Source organism: Podarcis bocagei, assembly GCF_964188305.1.
Source record: "Podarcis bocagei genome assembly, chromosome: 2".
NCBI lineage: Eukaryota > Metazoa > Chordata > Lepidosauria > Squamata > Lacertidae > Podarcis > Podarcis bocagei.
Genome location: NC_138126.1, coordinates 37718614 through 37736667, shown reverse-complemented (window position 1 = coordinate 37736667; position 18054 = coordinate 37718614). Strand labels below are relative to the sequence as shown.

General features: G+C 41.4%; 1 protein-coding gene across 8 annotated transcripts in view; it reads right to left on the bottom strand.

Moving 5' to 3' along the window:
- The window catches only part of LOC308581529 (contactin-6-like), a 210434-nt gene that overhangs the window by 96162 nt on the left and 96218 nt on the right, over positions 1 to 18054 (bottom strand). For 7 of the 8 annotated variants that reach the window (XR_014005104.1, XM_081184028.1, XM_081184033.1 and 4 more), the window contains exon 4: positions 11932 to 12107. Coding sequence is in view for 6 of the 8 variants with exons in the window: in XM_081184028.1 (XP_081040154.1) it covers positions 11932 to 12107 (176 nt within the window). In the remaining 2 variants the exon portion in view is untranslated. Of the gene's footprint in view, positions 1 to 11931; positions 12108 to 18054 lie in introns of those variants that run through there. The other variant, XM_081184032.1, reaches the window with a different exon arrangement.

Sequence of the window (18054 nt, the reverse complement as noted above, 5' to 3'; positions counted from 1 at the left end):
AGAATGACAAATGGAGTCCCCCCCATGTTAAAGTGAACAGTACCCCTGAAATAAAGTGACTAGTGTTTGGCCAGTCATTAAGTTTCAGAGTAAGGATTTGAACCTGACTACTCAACATCCAACACCTTGACATTTTCATAGGAGGACTGGAATCAGGATATATATATAACAAATTAAAACAAATGGATGGATGGATGGATGGATGCTTCTTCATTTCCCTTTCCAAATTCCCCAACCACATCCAATTGTCCTGATGGGACTTTACCAGTAAAGATCAGTATACAAACTCTTGTAGAGGATTAGCTTACCATGACTGTGATAGCACAACTTCCCTACATACATGGGATCTTTAAATTGCGATGAAATAACAGCACTAACAATAATTCCAGACCAGAACTGGTGTGTAACGCAGCAGGATACCATCTGGACCAGAGACAGAGAAGCCAAGAGGAAAGAAATTCATGCATCCTCAGCTTTTGTACATTTCAGAATATCTGATCTGATTTAGCTGCATTGATTTTCCCATTTTCTGCTTCCAAACATATGCTACAAGTTTTTAAAAAAAACACACCAAAAAAAACCCAGGGTTGTGACATTCTGAGCTATGCTGTATTGCTTTCTGGTACTCATGCAATTTGTGTGCACTCAAAGGTAAACAACATGATGAAATAATCAGGGGGAAAGTGAGCTTTTATGTTTGCTGAACAATTCAAAAGCTCCATCTCTGCACAAACACATTTATTCAGTACTTCTACATTGCCAGGCTATGATTCAGCATCAACTGCAACAGCTTATCAAGTGACTTGTCCAACTGTGGATTGACCAGATCTTACACTCTCAAATTCACTTGGCTGTTGGAATGCAACTCCCACTAAAAAGCAATGGTAAAAATGTGTATTTTACATCAATATTTCAGTAAAACATGTGCAAAAAATAACTATGATTTAAGTGTACTTTTTGTGTATTCTTTTTTTTAAATCCATGAGAAATGGGACAGAACAGACCAATGACTGGAAAGTGAAGCTGAAATGGAACAGAATTATGCTGCTCAGTACCTCCCTAGTTTCCTGTGATTTATTTCTACACTCTGGGAGAGACTTGGGACTCCTACACGCTTGGAGGCTGCATGTGGCTCTGCTACAAAACCAGGCCTGATACTTGGAGGTGTACTGGACCCAAGGACAGGAGTTTTGGTTGCCTAGAAAATTCCAAAGGTTATGGCTAAATATAACAATTAAAATATCACTCAGTATCTGGGCCCACTGGCACCCAAATGAGAGCCAATGGAGTGGTTAGGGTGTTGAACTAGGACCTGGGAGACAAAGTTTAAAATCAGCACTCAGCCATAAAGTTTACTTGGGCCATTCTCCATGTCCATGACTTCTGAATATTGTGAGGGTAGAATGGGGAAGCAGGAAGCTTGTATACCACCTTGACCTCTTCAGAGGAAAGGTAGGACCCTTGTGGCGATCCCTCCACCCTCAGAGGCTCAAGGGGTGGGTGGCTCAGAACAGAGCATTCTCTGTGGTGGCCCCAAAGCTTTGGAACTCCTTCCCCACAGAGGTGCATCTGGCAACTTCATTGTACAGCTTGCTGAGTATGTTGAAGACACTTGAGGTGTACAGCCGCACCTTGGTTCTTGAACAGAATGCATTCTGGGAGTTTGTTCGACTTCCAGAACCATTCAAAACCAAGGCGTGACTTCCATTTGGCTGCAGAAGCATCCTGCAGCCAATTGGAAGCCGAGGCGGACTTTTGGCTTCCAAAAATAGTTTGAAAACCAGAATTCTGGGTTTTGACCGTTCAGGAGCCGATTTGTTCAGGAGCCAAAGCATTTGAGATCCAAGGTACGACTGTATATATTTTAGGACTCATCTTATTTTTATGATTGTAACTTGTTTTAAACTGTTTTCTATGCAGCCCTGGAACATTTGGGTAAAGGGCAGGAAATAAAGAAATAAAATATTCTCAGTGCTTCATCGCTCAACATTAACAATCAGTTCATTTCCCCATTTGCAGAATGGAAAGTCAAGTCCTGAAGAAAGTGCCTCATTTCCCTATAAGCCACCATTATCAACATGGTTTCTGAGAGACACCTGCCGTGGCTAAACCGCAAAGAATATGTCAGGGCACTCAGGCATCCCAGGTTCCTTGCAGCGCTTCTGATCCTTGGTATGGATCCAAGCTTCCTCAAGCATGCTTGCCAGCACTGCACTTTATTCCTGGACAAAAGGATGGGAAATTATTGTGGAACTTCATCGGCTTTCCTGAGGAGCAATTAGCAACAGGCTTCAATGCAGCTCCCACAGCAAGGAATGTTTTCGCTTACTCTGCAAGCTAGCCCATTGAAATCTCACCCTGAGATGCCAAACAAAAGCTCCTTTATTAACAGCTCCAGCCCTGTTTACAACAGGAGGGAAAGCTTTTTACAATGTGGACAATTTACAAGTGTGAAAGGGCTGTCTGACTCTGGGGTATTGCTTCCCTATGCAGCCCATTAATCTTGTATGTGAATTAAAGCGCTTGTCAATATCTCTTGAAATTAACAAGCTAAAATCACAGTTGGTGACAGACAAGTGACTTTCACGTGGCAATGGAAGTGAACTGAGTTAAATAGGAACCATCATCCCTTCCTCTGATTAGTGACGGAGCCTGAGACAGAATGATTTGCATGTATTAGAAGGAACCTCATTTCACATCCCAGACAAATTGGTTATTTTAAATAATATTTGGTCTGCTGTTCTTACCCTCCATGAATAGCTATGAGTGGTATTTTTGTTTCATGCCTGCGCTCTTCCCCACTTCCATCCATCCCTCAACATCATTTCCCTTCTGTTTGTTATCATATGAAAAAATATGTCTGAATTGAGGACTGAAGGCTAGGTTGTTGGTTGTTGTTTTTTAAGCCATCTATAAAACAGACAAAACGTATGTCTGCTTAAAAGTAAGTCCCACTGATTTCAATTGAACTTACTCTAGAGTAAGTTAGTACAGAATTGGAGTCCACAAACTTTTACCCTGCCTTTCATGGAGTCTTGCAGTCATTCAAACAGAAAAACATGAACAGAAGTACATCCATTAAAACTGATGAACATGACTGGCTTTGAATCATTCATTTCAGTGGGTCTGGTCTGAGTAGGGCTAGTATTGGTCACAACCCCCAAAGAAATATCCCAATATAAAAACAGAGAGCTGAACAACATAGCCAGCAGAAACTATAAGTGGAAGGAGAGAAAAAACTTAACTGGAGAGGGTGTTCCACCACCAACCTAGTATACAAATGTCTTGTGACTACAGAGCCTCTGATGCCCTTCTGTTCTTTGATTTCCATGAAGGAGGAAATTTGAAAGTACAATATACTCTTGACATTAAAATAAATGCACAACTGACCCATTTATGAACATTATGTACCCATCAAAGTGCAGATTTGGCTCTGTATGGAGAAGCATGTTTACTGTACATTAACTTCAGCTATCAAGTCGCCGCATGGTTGTGAAAGGCCGTTACCACAAGCAAGTGATCATGGGATGCAGTGCTCACCCCAGGAGGCAAGCTTATGAAAGGTGCCAAAAATGAACACAATTTGTGACCCACCAGTCTGGTCTGCCAGTACTTAGCAATCTTCTTGGTTTTGTCACCCCAGGCTGCTGTGGGCAACTATAAATGGCTGGCGGCCTGTATTTAGCTGGAAGGCTTGCAACCTTTGTAATCTTGAGCTATCTTTAATTGGTAACAACCACAACAGTGTAATTACATATAGCCTGGCTATTTAGGACAGTGGAAAAAGAAGTTGCGATGCCCCTGTTAATATTCAGCTCGATGAGGATATTTCCCTTACACCTATTTATTTACATTGACTTAAAAGTGTTGCAATAATGAAAACATTCCCTAGCATTCTAATGAATTTTTGTGCGTTTAAAAATTTTAAATTTGAGTTATGTAAGCTTCATTCATATTAATAGGCCTACATTATGCACAACAAATTAATATTCACGAAGATTTTGCCTCTCAACTGCATTTCAGACTAAGGGGGGGATCTACTTTAGAGTTCAAATAGTCCCAGACCCTTTCTATTTTCTTGGCACTGTTGACGTCAAGAATGCATGGCTACTATTTCTGACAGTTTGAATACAGAATCTAAATGGGGCCTTTTTGTTTCCTCTATGACATTTCTATTTAATACCATTTTCCTATATTACCAAGGAGGTAATACTGAAAACAGCAGGCCCCTAGATACAAGATGCCTGTGGACAATGCCACTGTCGTAGTCAGGGAAAGAAGCTAACAGGAAACAAAAAAATGCCTGCGAGTAAAACCTGCAACATTGCTTTATCTAACACCTTTGCTATAAAAAAAATAGTTATTGTGCTTTAGGTATGCATAGCAGTTCAGTACTCTACACATTAATATGAGTTTTGGATTACTCACACAGCTATGTACCTATGTATCCATATACTTTAATCTGCAACTGTACCAAATTAGTGCCTCTGTCTTCCTTAGAACCCCCTTTTTCTCCTTCTCCTTCAGATTGCATGATGCAAGTCCTGATACGTTCTGCCTTGGTCAATGTCAATGCCAACATAATCTAATGCTGAGCCATTTAGGAGAGCTGCTGCCAATCATAGAATTGTAGAGTTGGAAGGGACCATGAGGGTCATCTAGTCTGACTCCCTTTCACCGCAGGAATCTTTTGCCCAAGGTAGGGTTCAAACCCATGACCCTGAGATTAAGAGTCTCAGGTTCTACCAACTGAGCCATCCCAGTAGACAATACTGCCTGAGATATCAGTGGTCAAAAGTGTAAGGCAGCTTCCCATGCTCTTGTCTCTATGTTCCAAAGAGGTCACTGGAGGCCTCTTTGTTTTGGTGCTCATTCTTCAGGTTGTCTGTTTTCTGTGCAGGAATCCTAGTTTATTTCAATCCAGATTGCTGCTTACCTGAAGCTTGGTTTCTAGATGTTTCAGCAATAAAGGCCATTTCACACAGAACAGTTTTGCTGTATCAAAGTGATGTCCATGTAGGAGACCATCTTGTGTGAAGAGTTCTTGATGACAATATAACTATGGGAGCCAGCTGACAATAAGACACCCTATTATATGTGGACAATTTTCTTCTTGCATATTTTATGTATTCTAATTGTGTTGCTATGAGTTTGGTGGGGTAGGCTGTATACTTCTGCCCACCTCTTGTGTTGAGGTGATCACCTGGGTAATGGGCCATTAAGGCAGCAGGGAAAGTGGGTTCTGTGTAAGACAGCAAATGGGTGAGGCCCCTCCCACAACTCAGAGATGGTTAGAAGGACAAAGCATGAGTTTAGAGTTGAGTTTTGCAATGGTGTGACTGAGAAGCAAAGCTGCAAGTTGGAAAGCCAGAGAGAAATAGCAGTGGTTGATTTCTATTTGAAACCAAGGCTGCAGCTAAGGGAGAAACAAGACTCTTTTGGGATGTTAATGCTGTTAACCCCTCCATTGCAGGCTCAGGTTGTATATATGTGAAAATAAACCAAATATCATAAAGACGCCACAGTTTCAGCTGTGCCTCATTCCCAAAGAAAACACAGATCCTGGGTAAGGATTTAGGTGGCATGCAACAGTATTTTCAAGCTCTTACTATGCAGTCTACATTCCCTTATCTATTTCATCCATTTTAGTGTGTGTGTGTGTATGTATTACAACATTTCTAGAATACAGTGGTACCTCGGGTTACAGACACTTCAGGTTACAGATTCCGCTAACCCAGAAATAGTATCTTGGGTTAAGAATCATAGAATCATAGAGTTGGAAGAGACCACAAGGGCCATCGAGTCCAACCCCCTGCCAAGCAGGAAACACCATCAGAGCACTCCTGACATATGGTTGTCAAGCCTCTGCTTAAAGACCTCCAAAGTAGGAGACTCCACCACACTCCTTGGCAGCAAATTCCACTGTCGAACAGCTCTTACTGTCAGGAAGTTCTTCCTAATGTTTAGGTGGAATCTTCTTTCTTGTAGTTTGGATCCATTGCTCCGTGTCCGCTTCTCTGGAGCAGCAGAAAACAACCTTTCTCCCTCCTCTATGTGACATCCTTTTATATATTTGAACATGGCTATCATATCACCCCTTAACCTCCTCTTCTCCAGGCTAAACATGCCCAGCTCCCTTAGCTGTTCCTCATAAGCCATCGTTTCCAGGCCTTTGACCATTTTGGTTGCCCTCCTCTGGACACGTTCCAGTTTGTCAGTGTCCTTCTTGAACTGTGGTTCCCAGAACTGGACACAGTACTCCAGGTGAGAACTTTGCTTCAGGATGAGAACAGAAATTGTGTGGCAGCAGCAGCTCCGATTCAGGTTAAGAACAGTTTCGGGTTAAGAACGGACCTCCAGAATGAATTAAGTTCTTAACCCAAGGTACCACTGTACAACACTTGAAAACAAACTCGATTAAAAGGCTTATGACCCAGGTTTGTTTGTTTTTTCATTTGGAACTCGCCGGAACTCAGTTCCGGCACCTCTCCATTGCCATTATAAAAGAACAAGGGAGGCACTCATGGTGAGTTCCAGCATCTCTTTTTCTAGAAGAATAGCGCTGCTTATGACTGAATTTAGCTGAAACCAGAAATGGAGGTCTTATGCACTACTGGGATAACACTGAAAAAATCTTCCCTCTGCGAAGTTTAGAAAAGCTTGCCATATGCTCTGCTGCGCTGTCATCATATTGCACATTTATTTCTGCAGTCTCAAACTTGCTTACTGTGTAACAAGTAAGCTTTACACAGAGCTATTCTTGAAGAGTGTTCGGAAGCTTGAAGTGATATTAGAACACAGCAGCTTTCACCGAAGGAGGCATACTGCCAATACCACATAGTGGCATGGCATCTGCTTTAGTGGTAGGGCATCTGCATTGAATGCAGAAGGTCTGAGGCTCAGTTCCTGGCATCTCCAGGTAGGGTTGAAAATGTCCCCTGACTGAAAGATGCTAAACACTACAAGTCATTGTAATCAATACTGAGATACATGGATGAGTTGTCTGATTCAGCATAAGGTAGCTTCCCACATAACACCACTTCTAAAGGACTGGGAAAGGATCTGAAGCTAGTCTGCCAATGGGCCTGGTGCCTGAAGTTAGCTCCCCGTAGAGCACGTCCTTGGGAATCCTAAGACACAAGTGCAAACATGCTGGGAATGTGGGCTTGGGAGAGCACATCTTTGTTTGCCATGTGATACCCAAAACCTTCCTGATGCAGCACATGTGGAAGGTGTTGAGACATCGTTCCTGCAGGTTGTAAGTTGCCCACAATTCACTTCCATAAAGCAGCATGCTCAACACACAATCCTGGTAGACCTTCATCTTGGTATTGAATGTTAGCATCACATTATCCCATACCCTTTTGAATAGACGAGCCATTGCCTTAGCTGCCTTGCCAATATGCTTGTCAAGTTCAGCAGGGATGGAAAGATTGCTGGTTATGGTGGAACTCAGGCCAACAAAATCGTGGTGAGCATTGCTAATGTGTGGAGTGCAGGTGATGTTCTAACCCAAAATGTTGGTCATCGTCAGGCTGAACTCCTATTAGACCATTAATATAGTATATGCTAAATATAATATAGTACAGTGGTACCTTTGCTGTCAAACATAATCTGTTCCGGGAATCTGTTTGACTCCCGAAACCATTTGAAAACCAAGACACTGCTTCCGATTGGCTGCAGGAGCTTCCTGCATTCAATCAGAAGCCGCATCGGACGTTCGGCTTCCAAAAAATGTTCACCAACAGGAACACTCACTTCTGGGTTGGCGGTGTTCAGAGGCCGATTTGTTCGGGAGCCAAGCCGTCTGAGTACCAAGGTATATGGTAAATGGCGTTTCCGTGTGCTCTGGTTTCTGTCACGGTGTTCCATTGTGCTAGAGGTGGTTTAGTCATGCTGGCCACATGACCCAGAAAACTGTCTGTGGACAAACGCTGGCTCTCTTGGCCTGAAAAGCAAAATGAGCATCGCACCCCAAAGTTGCCTTTGATTGGACTTAACCATCCAGGGATTCTTTACCTTTACCTTATATGCTAATATTATTATTACTACTGTCATTATAATTATTTAGCTATTTTAAAATATCATTTAAAGATAGCTCTCTGGTGGTTCTATTTTATGACCACAATACAGAAAAAACTAAAATTAATATTAAATAACAAATCCCACAAACATGATGATGAATGTACAAGCTGAAGTTCAGGCAGACATAACAATTTTTAATTACACTACTAAAAGACACAATTGGGAAATGTGACATCAGAAATGTTGTTCTGTCTTCAAAAGCTCAAGCTTCTTAGATATGCAGACCTGAAGATTTTGCTCTGAATGGTGCAGTTTACATCTAGTTACAGAACGTCTACAGTTGTCATCTATAAATTCTCTTGATCTTGTGACCATAAAGATTATTAAGAAAGCTTAGACTCTGCCACAGATGATATCATTTAATCCAGCGCAAGGGATCAATGTGCCCATATATTTATATGGCATTTGAACATTATTGCACTGCAGGGGACAGTTACTGTGATCCTGGCTTCTGCTAACCAACAGTTTAGGAACTAGTACTTGAAATTAGCTCCAAGCTATACTTTTACCAGGCTTCTTATGATTTAAAAAACATTAGTAAGTCCTTCCTTCTGTGCCTTTTATCTAAACTAATATCAGTTCTTTCTAGTCCATTGGCTTAAAGCCTACAGTACATGAGGGATTCATGGATGATCGCCTTGGATTTCCTTAACCGAGGGGACCAAACTGCAGATAATTGAATGTTGTCTGGTATGAACAGTAAATTTGCACAATGAGTCCAAGGCTTCTTTCCTCATCAGAGACAGACAGACAGACAGACAGACAGACAAAGAGCTGCATAATTTTTTGTTTTTCCTCTCTATCATAAATTGATCCTCTCTATTTATGTGTCACTTCTCTCCTCCCCATACTGGCTCAAGATGGAACCTGGATCCAGCTTTTTGCTCATGGAATGTACGGGTTATAACCAAATAAGCCATATTCAGAGTATATATTATTACCCCTTTCACCATGGCTCTGTAAGAGCCCTTAAAGCAACATGGCAGTACCAAGAATGAATGAGTAGAGTAGTTAAAATGGCTCCCTCTTTGTTTTCTTTCTGACAGCAGGTTAAGAACTTCCTGTTCAGAGAGGCTTTGGAAACATAGGCGCAGATGATGCTGTCAGGACAAATTGTATTTTAATTGCTGGTTTCAACTATGTTGTGATGTTGTTGTTTTAATTATTGCTTATAACTAGTTTATTTTTATTCTTCTGTATTCTATAATTGGTGCTTTTAAATGTTGGAAGTTGCCTTGAATTCTGACTTGGGAGAAAGGCAGGATATAAGTAAAATAAGTAAATAAGTAAAATAAATAATTACAAATAAATGAACTGAAAGCAAACCAGTGCAGGTAAACAGCAACAGAAGTACCAGGTTTTGGTTTGAGTTTTATGATGGGCAATATTGATTACTTTTAAAAGATTTTAGAAAGCTGCAGAAAGTGGCTGGGCCAATCCAGTAGTATGGGCAGGGTATAAGTTTAATAATAATAATAGTAATAATAATAATTTTTAAAAGTAATAAATATGCCAGCTAAATGTCTCCAAGATCACAGATCCACAACTGGGGTACTGCTACAGAAAAGACCCTCTGTCTAGGAGAAGGGATGGGAAGATCTGACAATTTTGGTTCTCTAGGTTTCTCATTTTTCCAATCCTAAATTCAGTTCTTCACATTTTGCAGAAAATCGCGTTTGTCTAGTGTGTTTTTTTTAAAAAAATATATATTTATGAAAATTCATCAGCATGCAAATTTCTCCTAATAAACACATTTTTATATGCAGTTTTGACTCATGTACATATTTCTGCAAGAGTTTCCCCTGATACAATACATTGTGGACTCCCATTTGGACTAAGTCATTCAGTCTCATATTGCATATGTCAAAACAAACTCAAGGATTTCTCAAAATGCATTGATAAAATGCATATAAATCTCTTTCGTAATAAGAAACCTTTCAGCTTCTTGCCAGCTTGAGGTTTTTCCTTTTTCTCATGGCGCATGTTTAAAAAGAAGCCTGCTTCCTAACACAGGATGACTGAAACCACCACCAACCACATATAAATATACTCACTCTCGAGTAAGCGCCTGGATACAAATTTATCACCACTTGAATACTTTGAAGTGGGCTACACATTATAGTCTCCACAGGAATTGACATCCCCCTGACCAGCTTTCCACAAACGAGCCATAATGCTGAGCAACACAAGTCATAGTGTGAATTATGACAGTACGTTTCCCTACAAGGGATAACACAGAGTCGGGGGTAGAGAAGTTCATTCTGTGCTGGTTCCACAGAGAGCATTAAAGCAGACTGTTCGCCAAGCACTTCATGTCCTGATGGTTCCAGTCCTACTTTGATAGCCATTTCCATCAGTCAGTTTGCTTTTACCTTTGAGCAGTCAGAAGAAAAATGACTTAAGACCATGGCAGAAACAGACAGGAATGACCACCTTTGCACACATGCACAAGTCTGTGAACCATCACCATTTCTACAGCCTCCTTTCTATGACCTCTGTGACAGGCAATTTGTAATAGGAACAGAAAAGGATTAATAATTAATACCAGCACCGATGTCTGAAACAGCTCCATGAGGCTGCCTTTCGAAGTATATTTTATTAATGAGCATTAAAAACAATTGCTCTCTTAGTGCGGCAGCCAGCCCAGATGGAGGACGACGAAAGGAGGATGGCAGGGAGGTGGCGGCGGGGTGGGGGTGGGGGATGTGCAACTTTCTCCAAGCTGCTTTTTGAAGAAGAGCTGCTCTCACAAGAGATGCAAGAATAAAAAGGCAAAGGCTGTGATCTAGAGCCGTCCACAGCGGAGAACCCTAACGGATCGGTCCGATGTGTTGTTTTCTCATAAGCGACCGAGTTCAGTGGGGCTTTCACCCTTCTGAATGTGTTTAGAATTGCAGTCTCAAGCTTCCACGGGGGGGGGGCATGCCCAATTTGATAGATGAGGCTGTTTGGCTGGATTGCTGCCGATGGCTTGGATCGGACGTCCCCCCCCCGAACACAATAGCCTTCTATTCAAGGAAGAGCTCCACAACACTACGTGTCCTCTAAGTAGAACAGGCTCATCCATGAGCAAAGCTCTCCTTTCATGAACAGTGACTCTGGACCCAGTGTCTGCAGTAGCACTATTTGACTTCCCTGGCTTATACTTATACCTAGATATGTGTATACTTCTCTGGTGTAGGGAAGAATGTGGCTGCATACATTTCTTCTATCTTTTCCATCTCTCTCTGTGTTTGTGTGCGTGCGTGAGCGTGGTCTACTGGATTTTATTATTGCTTTCACTATGCGTGGGCTCACATACACCTGTGCTTAAAGGACAGCTACATATTTTAGGTGCAAGCAACAATGGCATGCCAATTACAAAGCAAATGTGCGGAGGTGTATATTCCTGTTAATGCAACTAAATGTCAGTAAGGTAATTACCATGTGTGACATTTCTGTGACTCTGCTGGACATCATTATACTTTTGTGATTACTTCATTTTCCAACCTAGAGCGGGGTGAGGAGCAGGTATCTTACAAATAGCAATCGGACCATGAAAAAAGGCATCCCAGGGGGTGGGGGTGGGGTGAGGGAATAGCAACAGCTCTATTAAGCAAAACCTAATTGTGTTCATCTTTCTTGACCTTTCCCTCGATTGTAGATAATTGTTGTGTGTTGCAAGGACCAGTATATCTGTCTCATTATTGCTGTTTACTGGGGAAAAATATTGGAATTCAGCATGAAAAGGGAAAGATGAGCAAGTTCAATCATTTCATAGCAATCATTTCATTGATGTTTTAATTGCCTAATACATTGTTTGCAAAAACAAAATTGATGAGGAAATAAAATATCCATGCAACTTACATGCAAACTGGAGTTTTGCTTTCCTGCTCAGAATTGTTCCAAACGAATTTGTGACCAAACACTGGTATGTTCCAATATCCTGTTTTTTATGTGGGTTATTGATTGCCAAGCTGCCTCCAAGCAGCCTGTAGTGATAACTCATGGTGAGATCAATATCTGTGCCATTTTGCTTCCACCTTTGAGGGAAAAAAATCAAATTATACTTATAATTTACGGAGGCTATTCAGGTTTCCTTTTTAAATAGTGTGCTGTAGCTTACCTGCAACAATAAAACCATGGTTAAAATATTAGAATATCATACCATATTTCACAGCAGACTGGTTTTTATATCCATCTTGTAAATTCCCCTGTAAATTTTACTGTTTGAAAAATCCTCTCTATTTAATGGTGTATCCTAGGCAAGCATCCAAATGTCTACAAAAAATAATTATAACTTATTCATACATACGAAGTTATACATTCAAATGCAATAGGAGGATGACACAACTACATACTTTTCTTACTATAAAAGGCACCTAGAAATATTTTACAGTCTTTGCCAGTGATGTAATAAATTTGCTTATAGCAATGATTTCAGAGATATAAATCAGAACAAATTATACTTCAAAGGGCAAGAAGAAAGCAGAAAAGGAATGTTTTTATACCACTAGTTTGAGATTGATAATGTAATAATGATAACACTGTTATTTTAAAACATGATTTGTCTCTGTTAGCCCGTTAGAGAGAAAATGAATCGTGTCTGCAACATATCACAGCTATTTACAAATGCCAAAATAAATTGTGTTTCATAGATAATCATATTTTCCACAAGAACAAAAATGTCCTGTGGATTAACCATTTGTTGTAGCAAAACAGAATTCTCATCACTTATGTAAAATCACATTCCTGGCACTGCTGACATTCACAGACACAATCCTCCAAACAACTATGCATGGCCAGTGTAACTTCCGACCTGGGTATTATTATTTCTGATCATCCTGGTGTCTTCCAACACTATACCAGAGACCACCTCAGCTAGCTCGGTCAGCAACAGAGTGCTCTGCTGAGCCACAGAGTGGTTGATAGAACAACTGTTTCCTTAATCTGGTCCAACATCAAGGGCAGACCTGCTAAACCCAGCCCAATATCAAAAGCTTTTCTGGTAGCAGAAATAGTGCTTCTATGGACAATAGCAACACCCCACCACACTTGACTCCTCATTCTAGTTGGGTGCTGCCCAGAGTGCCCAGATGAGCAACACTGATGGACATCCGGTTTACCCACCTAAGCCTTGGTAAGACACATCAGGTCAGCCCCTTTATCCACAACCAAGTCATGGATGAGAATGATTTCATTATGAACTGACCTGACATTCAATAACACCAAACCAAAGGGATCAACAGGTAAGATACCAGAAACCTTTGGGAGAGTAGGAGGGCTGAAATGGGGATATGGATCAAATATCTAGGTCTCTGCCCCAGATGGAGGTCAACAACTCCACTCCAAGTATCATTTCCTCTGCCTATCACTTCTGAAACTGAGGCAACATCTTCACAACTCCTTGCTACCTGTCCTCCCTGCTAGTATCATCATCCAATGTCACACTATACAAGACAGAGATTAGGGCCACACATAATTAAAAAGGGCCCAGGAATAGGCACATCCCCAGCTTCTATAGACCATTAATGATAACCACACAAATTCTTCCCCATCTAAACCAACTCTCACAGGCACACAGAACTGTAGCCTTCTAGAAATGGTAGCTAAATGACATGTCATGAAATGTAAAGGGGATCAGATCCCTCCTCCAGCTCTTCCATGTAACTGGAGCCCTGCTCTCTTGCAGGTTGGAGCGATATTAGGATTGGGCATGGTTGACCCCCACTACAGCAGGAAGCTCACTGGTGTTTCTCCTTTTCTGTCAGTGGCAAAAAAAAAAAGAGATGAGGAGAGGTACACTAAATAAGTCTTTCCGAATTCCCCTCCTGAAACCTTGGAATGTCAATGAATGTCTGTAGCCTGGTTGCATTAGTTCCACCATCACTTCTGTTTTACCTGGATTTATTCCACTAGAAACAAACCTGAATTAAATGTTTGCTCCTCACCACTTTTGTAGCTTAGAATGCATTGTTGTCCATAAACATCACTCATGAAGGAAATGGTCTGAGCTGGTCAACAGCGAGTACAAAATTGCTGGGATATATGACCTCATAAAAACCACCACTCTCTAATCTACTGTGAAACTGGAAACCCCCTACTGATTTATGAATGTTGGAGCATCAAGAAGTCATAAGGTATCTACAGCACATCAGTACAGTGGTACCTCGGGTTACAAACACTTCGGGTTACAGACGCCGCTAAACCAGAAGTAGTACCTCGGGTTAAGAAATTTACCTTAAGATGAGAACAGAAATTGCGCAGCGGTGGCAGTGGGAGGCCCCCATTAGCTAAAGTGGTACCTCAGGTTAAGAACGGTTTCAGGTTACGAACGGACCTCAAGAATGAATTAAGTTCATAACCAGAGGTACCACTGTACTGTAATAGTTGGCTGCAGTTGCTGATCATTTTGACTCCTCTCCCCATTTATTTCAATATATGTGCAATTAACATGCCCTGGACCCAAAACTTCTTCTCAGTTTTCTAGCTCTGGATGTACTGGTGTTTAATTTGCCAGCTCACTTTAATTTCAGAATCAATCACTGAAATAACTGCTGTCATCATTACATGGGCTCCCAATTAAGGTCTATAATTGTTTCTCAACACAGATGCAAAGTTGTTGGCTTATTCGCGGCAAATGAATTTTTCACAGTGTCCCCCATAATCATTCTAATCACACAGTATGATTATTATTAAACTGTGCATATAGATCAGGGAAGGAGCTCCTGGTTAGGGCCTTTTCTTAATTAATATGTTTCAATCAATGAAGGAAAGCTATTAATGGATGCCTATGATTGCCAGGTGAGGTTTAATCATATCATGCATACTCCGGTGAATTACTTAAGATTAAAAACAAAACAAGAAATGGAAACGATTTCAGTTAATTCTTAGCTCAAAAGTAATTCAGTATAGTTTAATTATTTTAGACATGATTTTTAAATGCTAATGTATAGCTTTCTTACTTTTATTTGTGCAAACTGTGCTTTAGAAAGAACATAAACCAGACATGAGGCAACTGGATACTTTGAACAATTAGAGGGACATTAGCCTAAATCTAGCAGAAAGTCCAGTTTGCTCAAGTTTATAATACAATTTAAAATTAGACAATGAGCAATGTTCAGTTTTATTGGTAAGAAATGTTTAAAACTGACATTTGATGGACACGTGTGAAGTTTTAGAATTTTTCAGAACCGATCATTGAGAAATGGTTGAATACTACATACATATGAAATTCTTCTAGGATAACTTTAAAAAATGTGGCATCAGAACAATGAAATTTATTTTGGGGTTCTATTAACTGCTACCAAAAGCAAAGCAAAAAAATTGAAAATGATTTCAGAGCATCTAAATGGAGTGTTCCAATAGTTGTGGTTCGAGGACCCGACCCCCACAATGTGGAATGAATACACAAGGACACGTGATATAAGGTTAATGGGCAAGAAAAGGCCACAACTTTATTGATTACAGCAGTGAAAAGGTATTGGCTTAGGCATTGGATGTCTAAAACAGCGGGGTTTATTCACCAGTAGGTGGAGCCTGTTGATGCTAATCCAACTATAGGCTCTCCCCTGATGTCACCGAGGGTCGTGCCATGGCCTCCCGCCAAGCAGGCATTGGACAGAGTACATGACTGCCAGATTCCTTTAACGGAATACCCAAAAATTGAAGGCATAGGGGATGGCCACACCTAGCCCTTCGACACACCACAACACATTATTCCAATGCCTAACCTACCCACCAATACCACGAAAGTTGTGACGATTGCTACGAGGTAGGCGAAAAAACCAAAAAGCCTAATGCCAAATGGAAAAATTCCTACCAGGCCCCCCGGACAACCAGGGTGACCAACCTAAGGTCCATAGCAAGGCCAAGGAAAACTAAAAACCCTGAGCTCAAAGGGAGTGGAGGGTGGGTGACTTGCGACGGGACGACAGAGAGTGAGGCCGAGGAGGGGCTGGCGCCGCAGCATTTAGGCTGCTGTACACACCCCCTTGAAGGCACCTGGTTAGGTGCTTGGCCGTGGGCGTGGGCGCCAGCCAGGTGAGTGGGGGAGGCAGGGGGCTAACGCCCCCTGCTAGGGGCGGAGCTCGGGCTCCCGCCCACAACCACTCCCCTCTCTTCCAGGGAGGAGAGTCTTTCCAATACAACAAGAATGGTTTAATGCAGTTTGATATCTTGCCACGATGAGCAAATTAACAGAAATGGTACACTTAAGGAAAGGTAAACAAAGAACTATTTGAGAACCTTATCATCTCCCTTTATTAAATATATGAAACAAGAACATCAACTAGTATAATTAAAAACCTTTTCATTACTATTATGATGAATAATTTATGGTATAGAAACAATATTATATATATATATATATATATATATATATATATATATATATATATATATATATGTAGGTTTTGGTGTCTTCGGGTGTCTTCCCGTGTAAGAGTTGGGGTGTCTAGGCGACGTTTCGACGAGGTCTCACTCGTCATCTTCAGGCTGGTGCTTTCGGCTTCTTGTTACTAGAACAGAGCAGGATCTCAGTGTTTGAGTTCCTATAAATACTGTTGAGGGGGTGTGGTGTATAGCCTCCAACGTTCTGGGCAGATAGGAAGTTCCTAGGTTAATGTGCCTTTTCTTCTTTTGTTCATTAATTACTTGAGGGATATCTTGAGTGATTACTTGAGTGATATTCTGAGTACCACTTAGGAGGGTCATTAGGTGTGGATTAGTTGCTAAAGCTTTCGTGTCTTGACCTCTTGACCTTGTGAAGAGTTTTTCTGAGAAGATGGCTGTACTGCACTTAGTTGTGCTCTGGCTTGGCTTCGTGTATAGGGGCGAGCTGTGGTTTTGTGCCCTGTGCCAGCCAGATCTGTGTAGGGATTGCAGGGGGGTGCAGCATCCGGAGGTGCCACTATGGTTTGGCTACTGGATGGTGTCTGTAATTTATCTGTGGAGAGGGTCTGGGTTTGGGTCTGGTGTGGTTGATTGGAGATGGCGTTCTGTGTGCCTCTGGTTCTGGTGTCGGTTTTTGTGGGGAGGGCTAATTTCCAGATGTCTGGCAGGCGGGACGTGTCGTCACGCTTGTTCATGTTGTGAGGGTGTTTCTCTATCTCGATGGCTTCCATGATTATTCTCTTGTGGTGATGTTCCATGTTAAAGAGCAATTTGGAATCTGCAAAATTAATTTCGTGTCCTGTTTCTTTCATGTGTTGGTAAAGAGAGGAAGTTTTTTCTTCTTTTTTGATGGCATTCTTGTGTTCTGCGATACGTGCATTTATTCGTCTGTTTGTTTGTCCAATGTACGTGGCTGGGCAGACTTTGCAGGGTATTTCATAGACCCCTTGGTTTTCTAACTGGATTTTATCTTTTGGGTTTCTGAGGATATTGGCTATTTTTTGGTTGGTGCAAAAGGCTGTTTTGATATTGTGTTTATGGAGGATTTTGCTAATTTTATCTGTAGTGCCCTTGATATAAGGAAGGAGGGCCATGCCATTGTTTTCTTCTGTGTCTTGGTTTTTGGGGGGTGTTTCTTTTTGGATTAGCTTCGTAACCCTGTTTTGCTGGTATCCGTTGGCGATTAACACATTTGAGAGATTCTGTAACTCAGTTGTCAAGTGGTCTTTGTCAGCCAGGCGTTTGGTTCTGGAGATGAGAGTCTTGGCTACGGAGTTTATTTGTGCAGGGTGGTGGTGTGATTGTGCATGTAAGTAGCGGTTGGTGTGTGTTTTTTTCCGGTAGATAGTGTGTCCTAGGGAGCCATCAGGTTTTTTGTAGATTAGGACGTCAAGGAAGGGAAGTTGGTTGTTGGCTTCTATTTCCATAGTGAATTGTATTTTGGGGTGTAGGCTGTTGAGATGTGTGAGGAAGCTATCTAGTTTTTCCTTCCCGTGTGGCCAAATTACAAAGGTGTCGTCAACATATCTGAGCCAAAGTTTGGGTTTGTGTTCTGACTTGTCTAAAGCATTGGTTTCAAAGTGTTCCATGTACAGA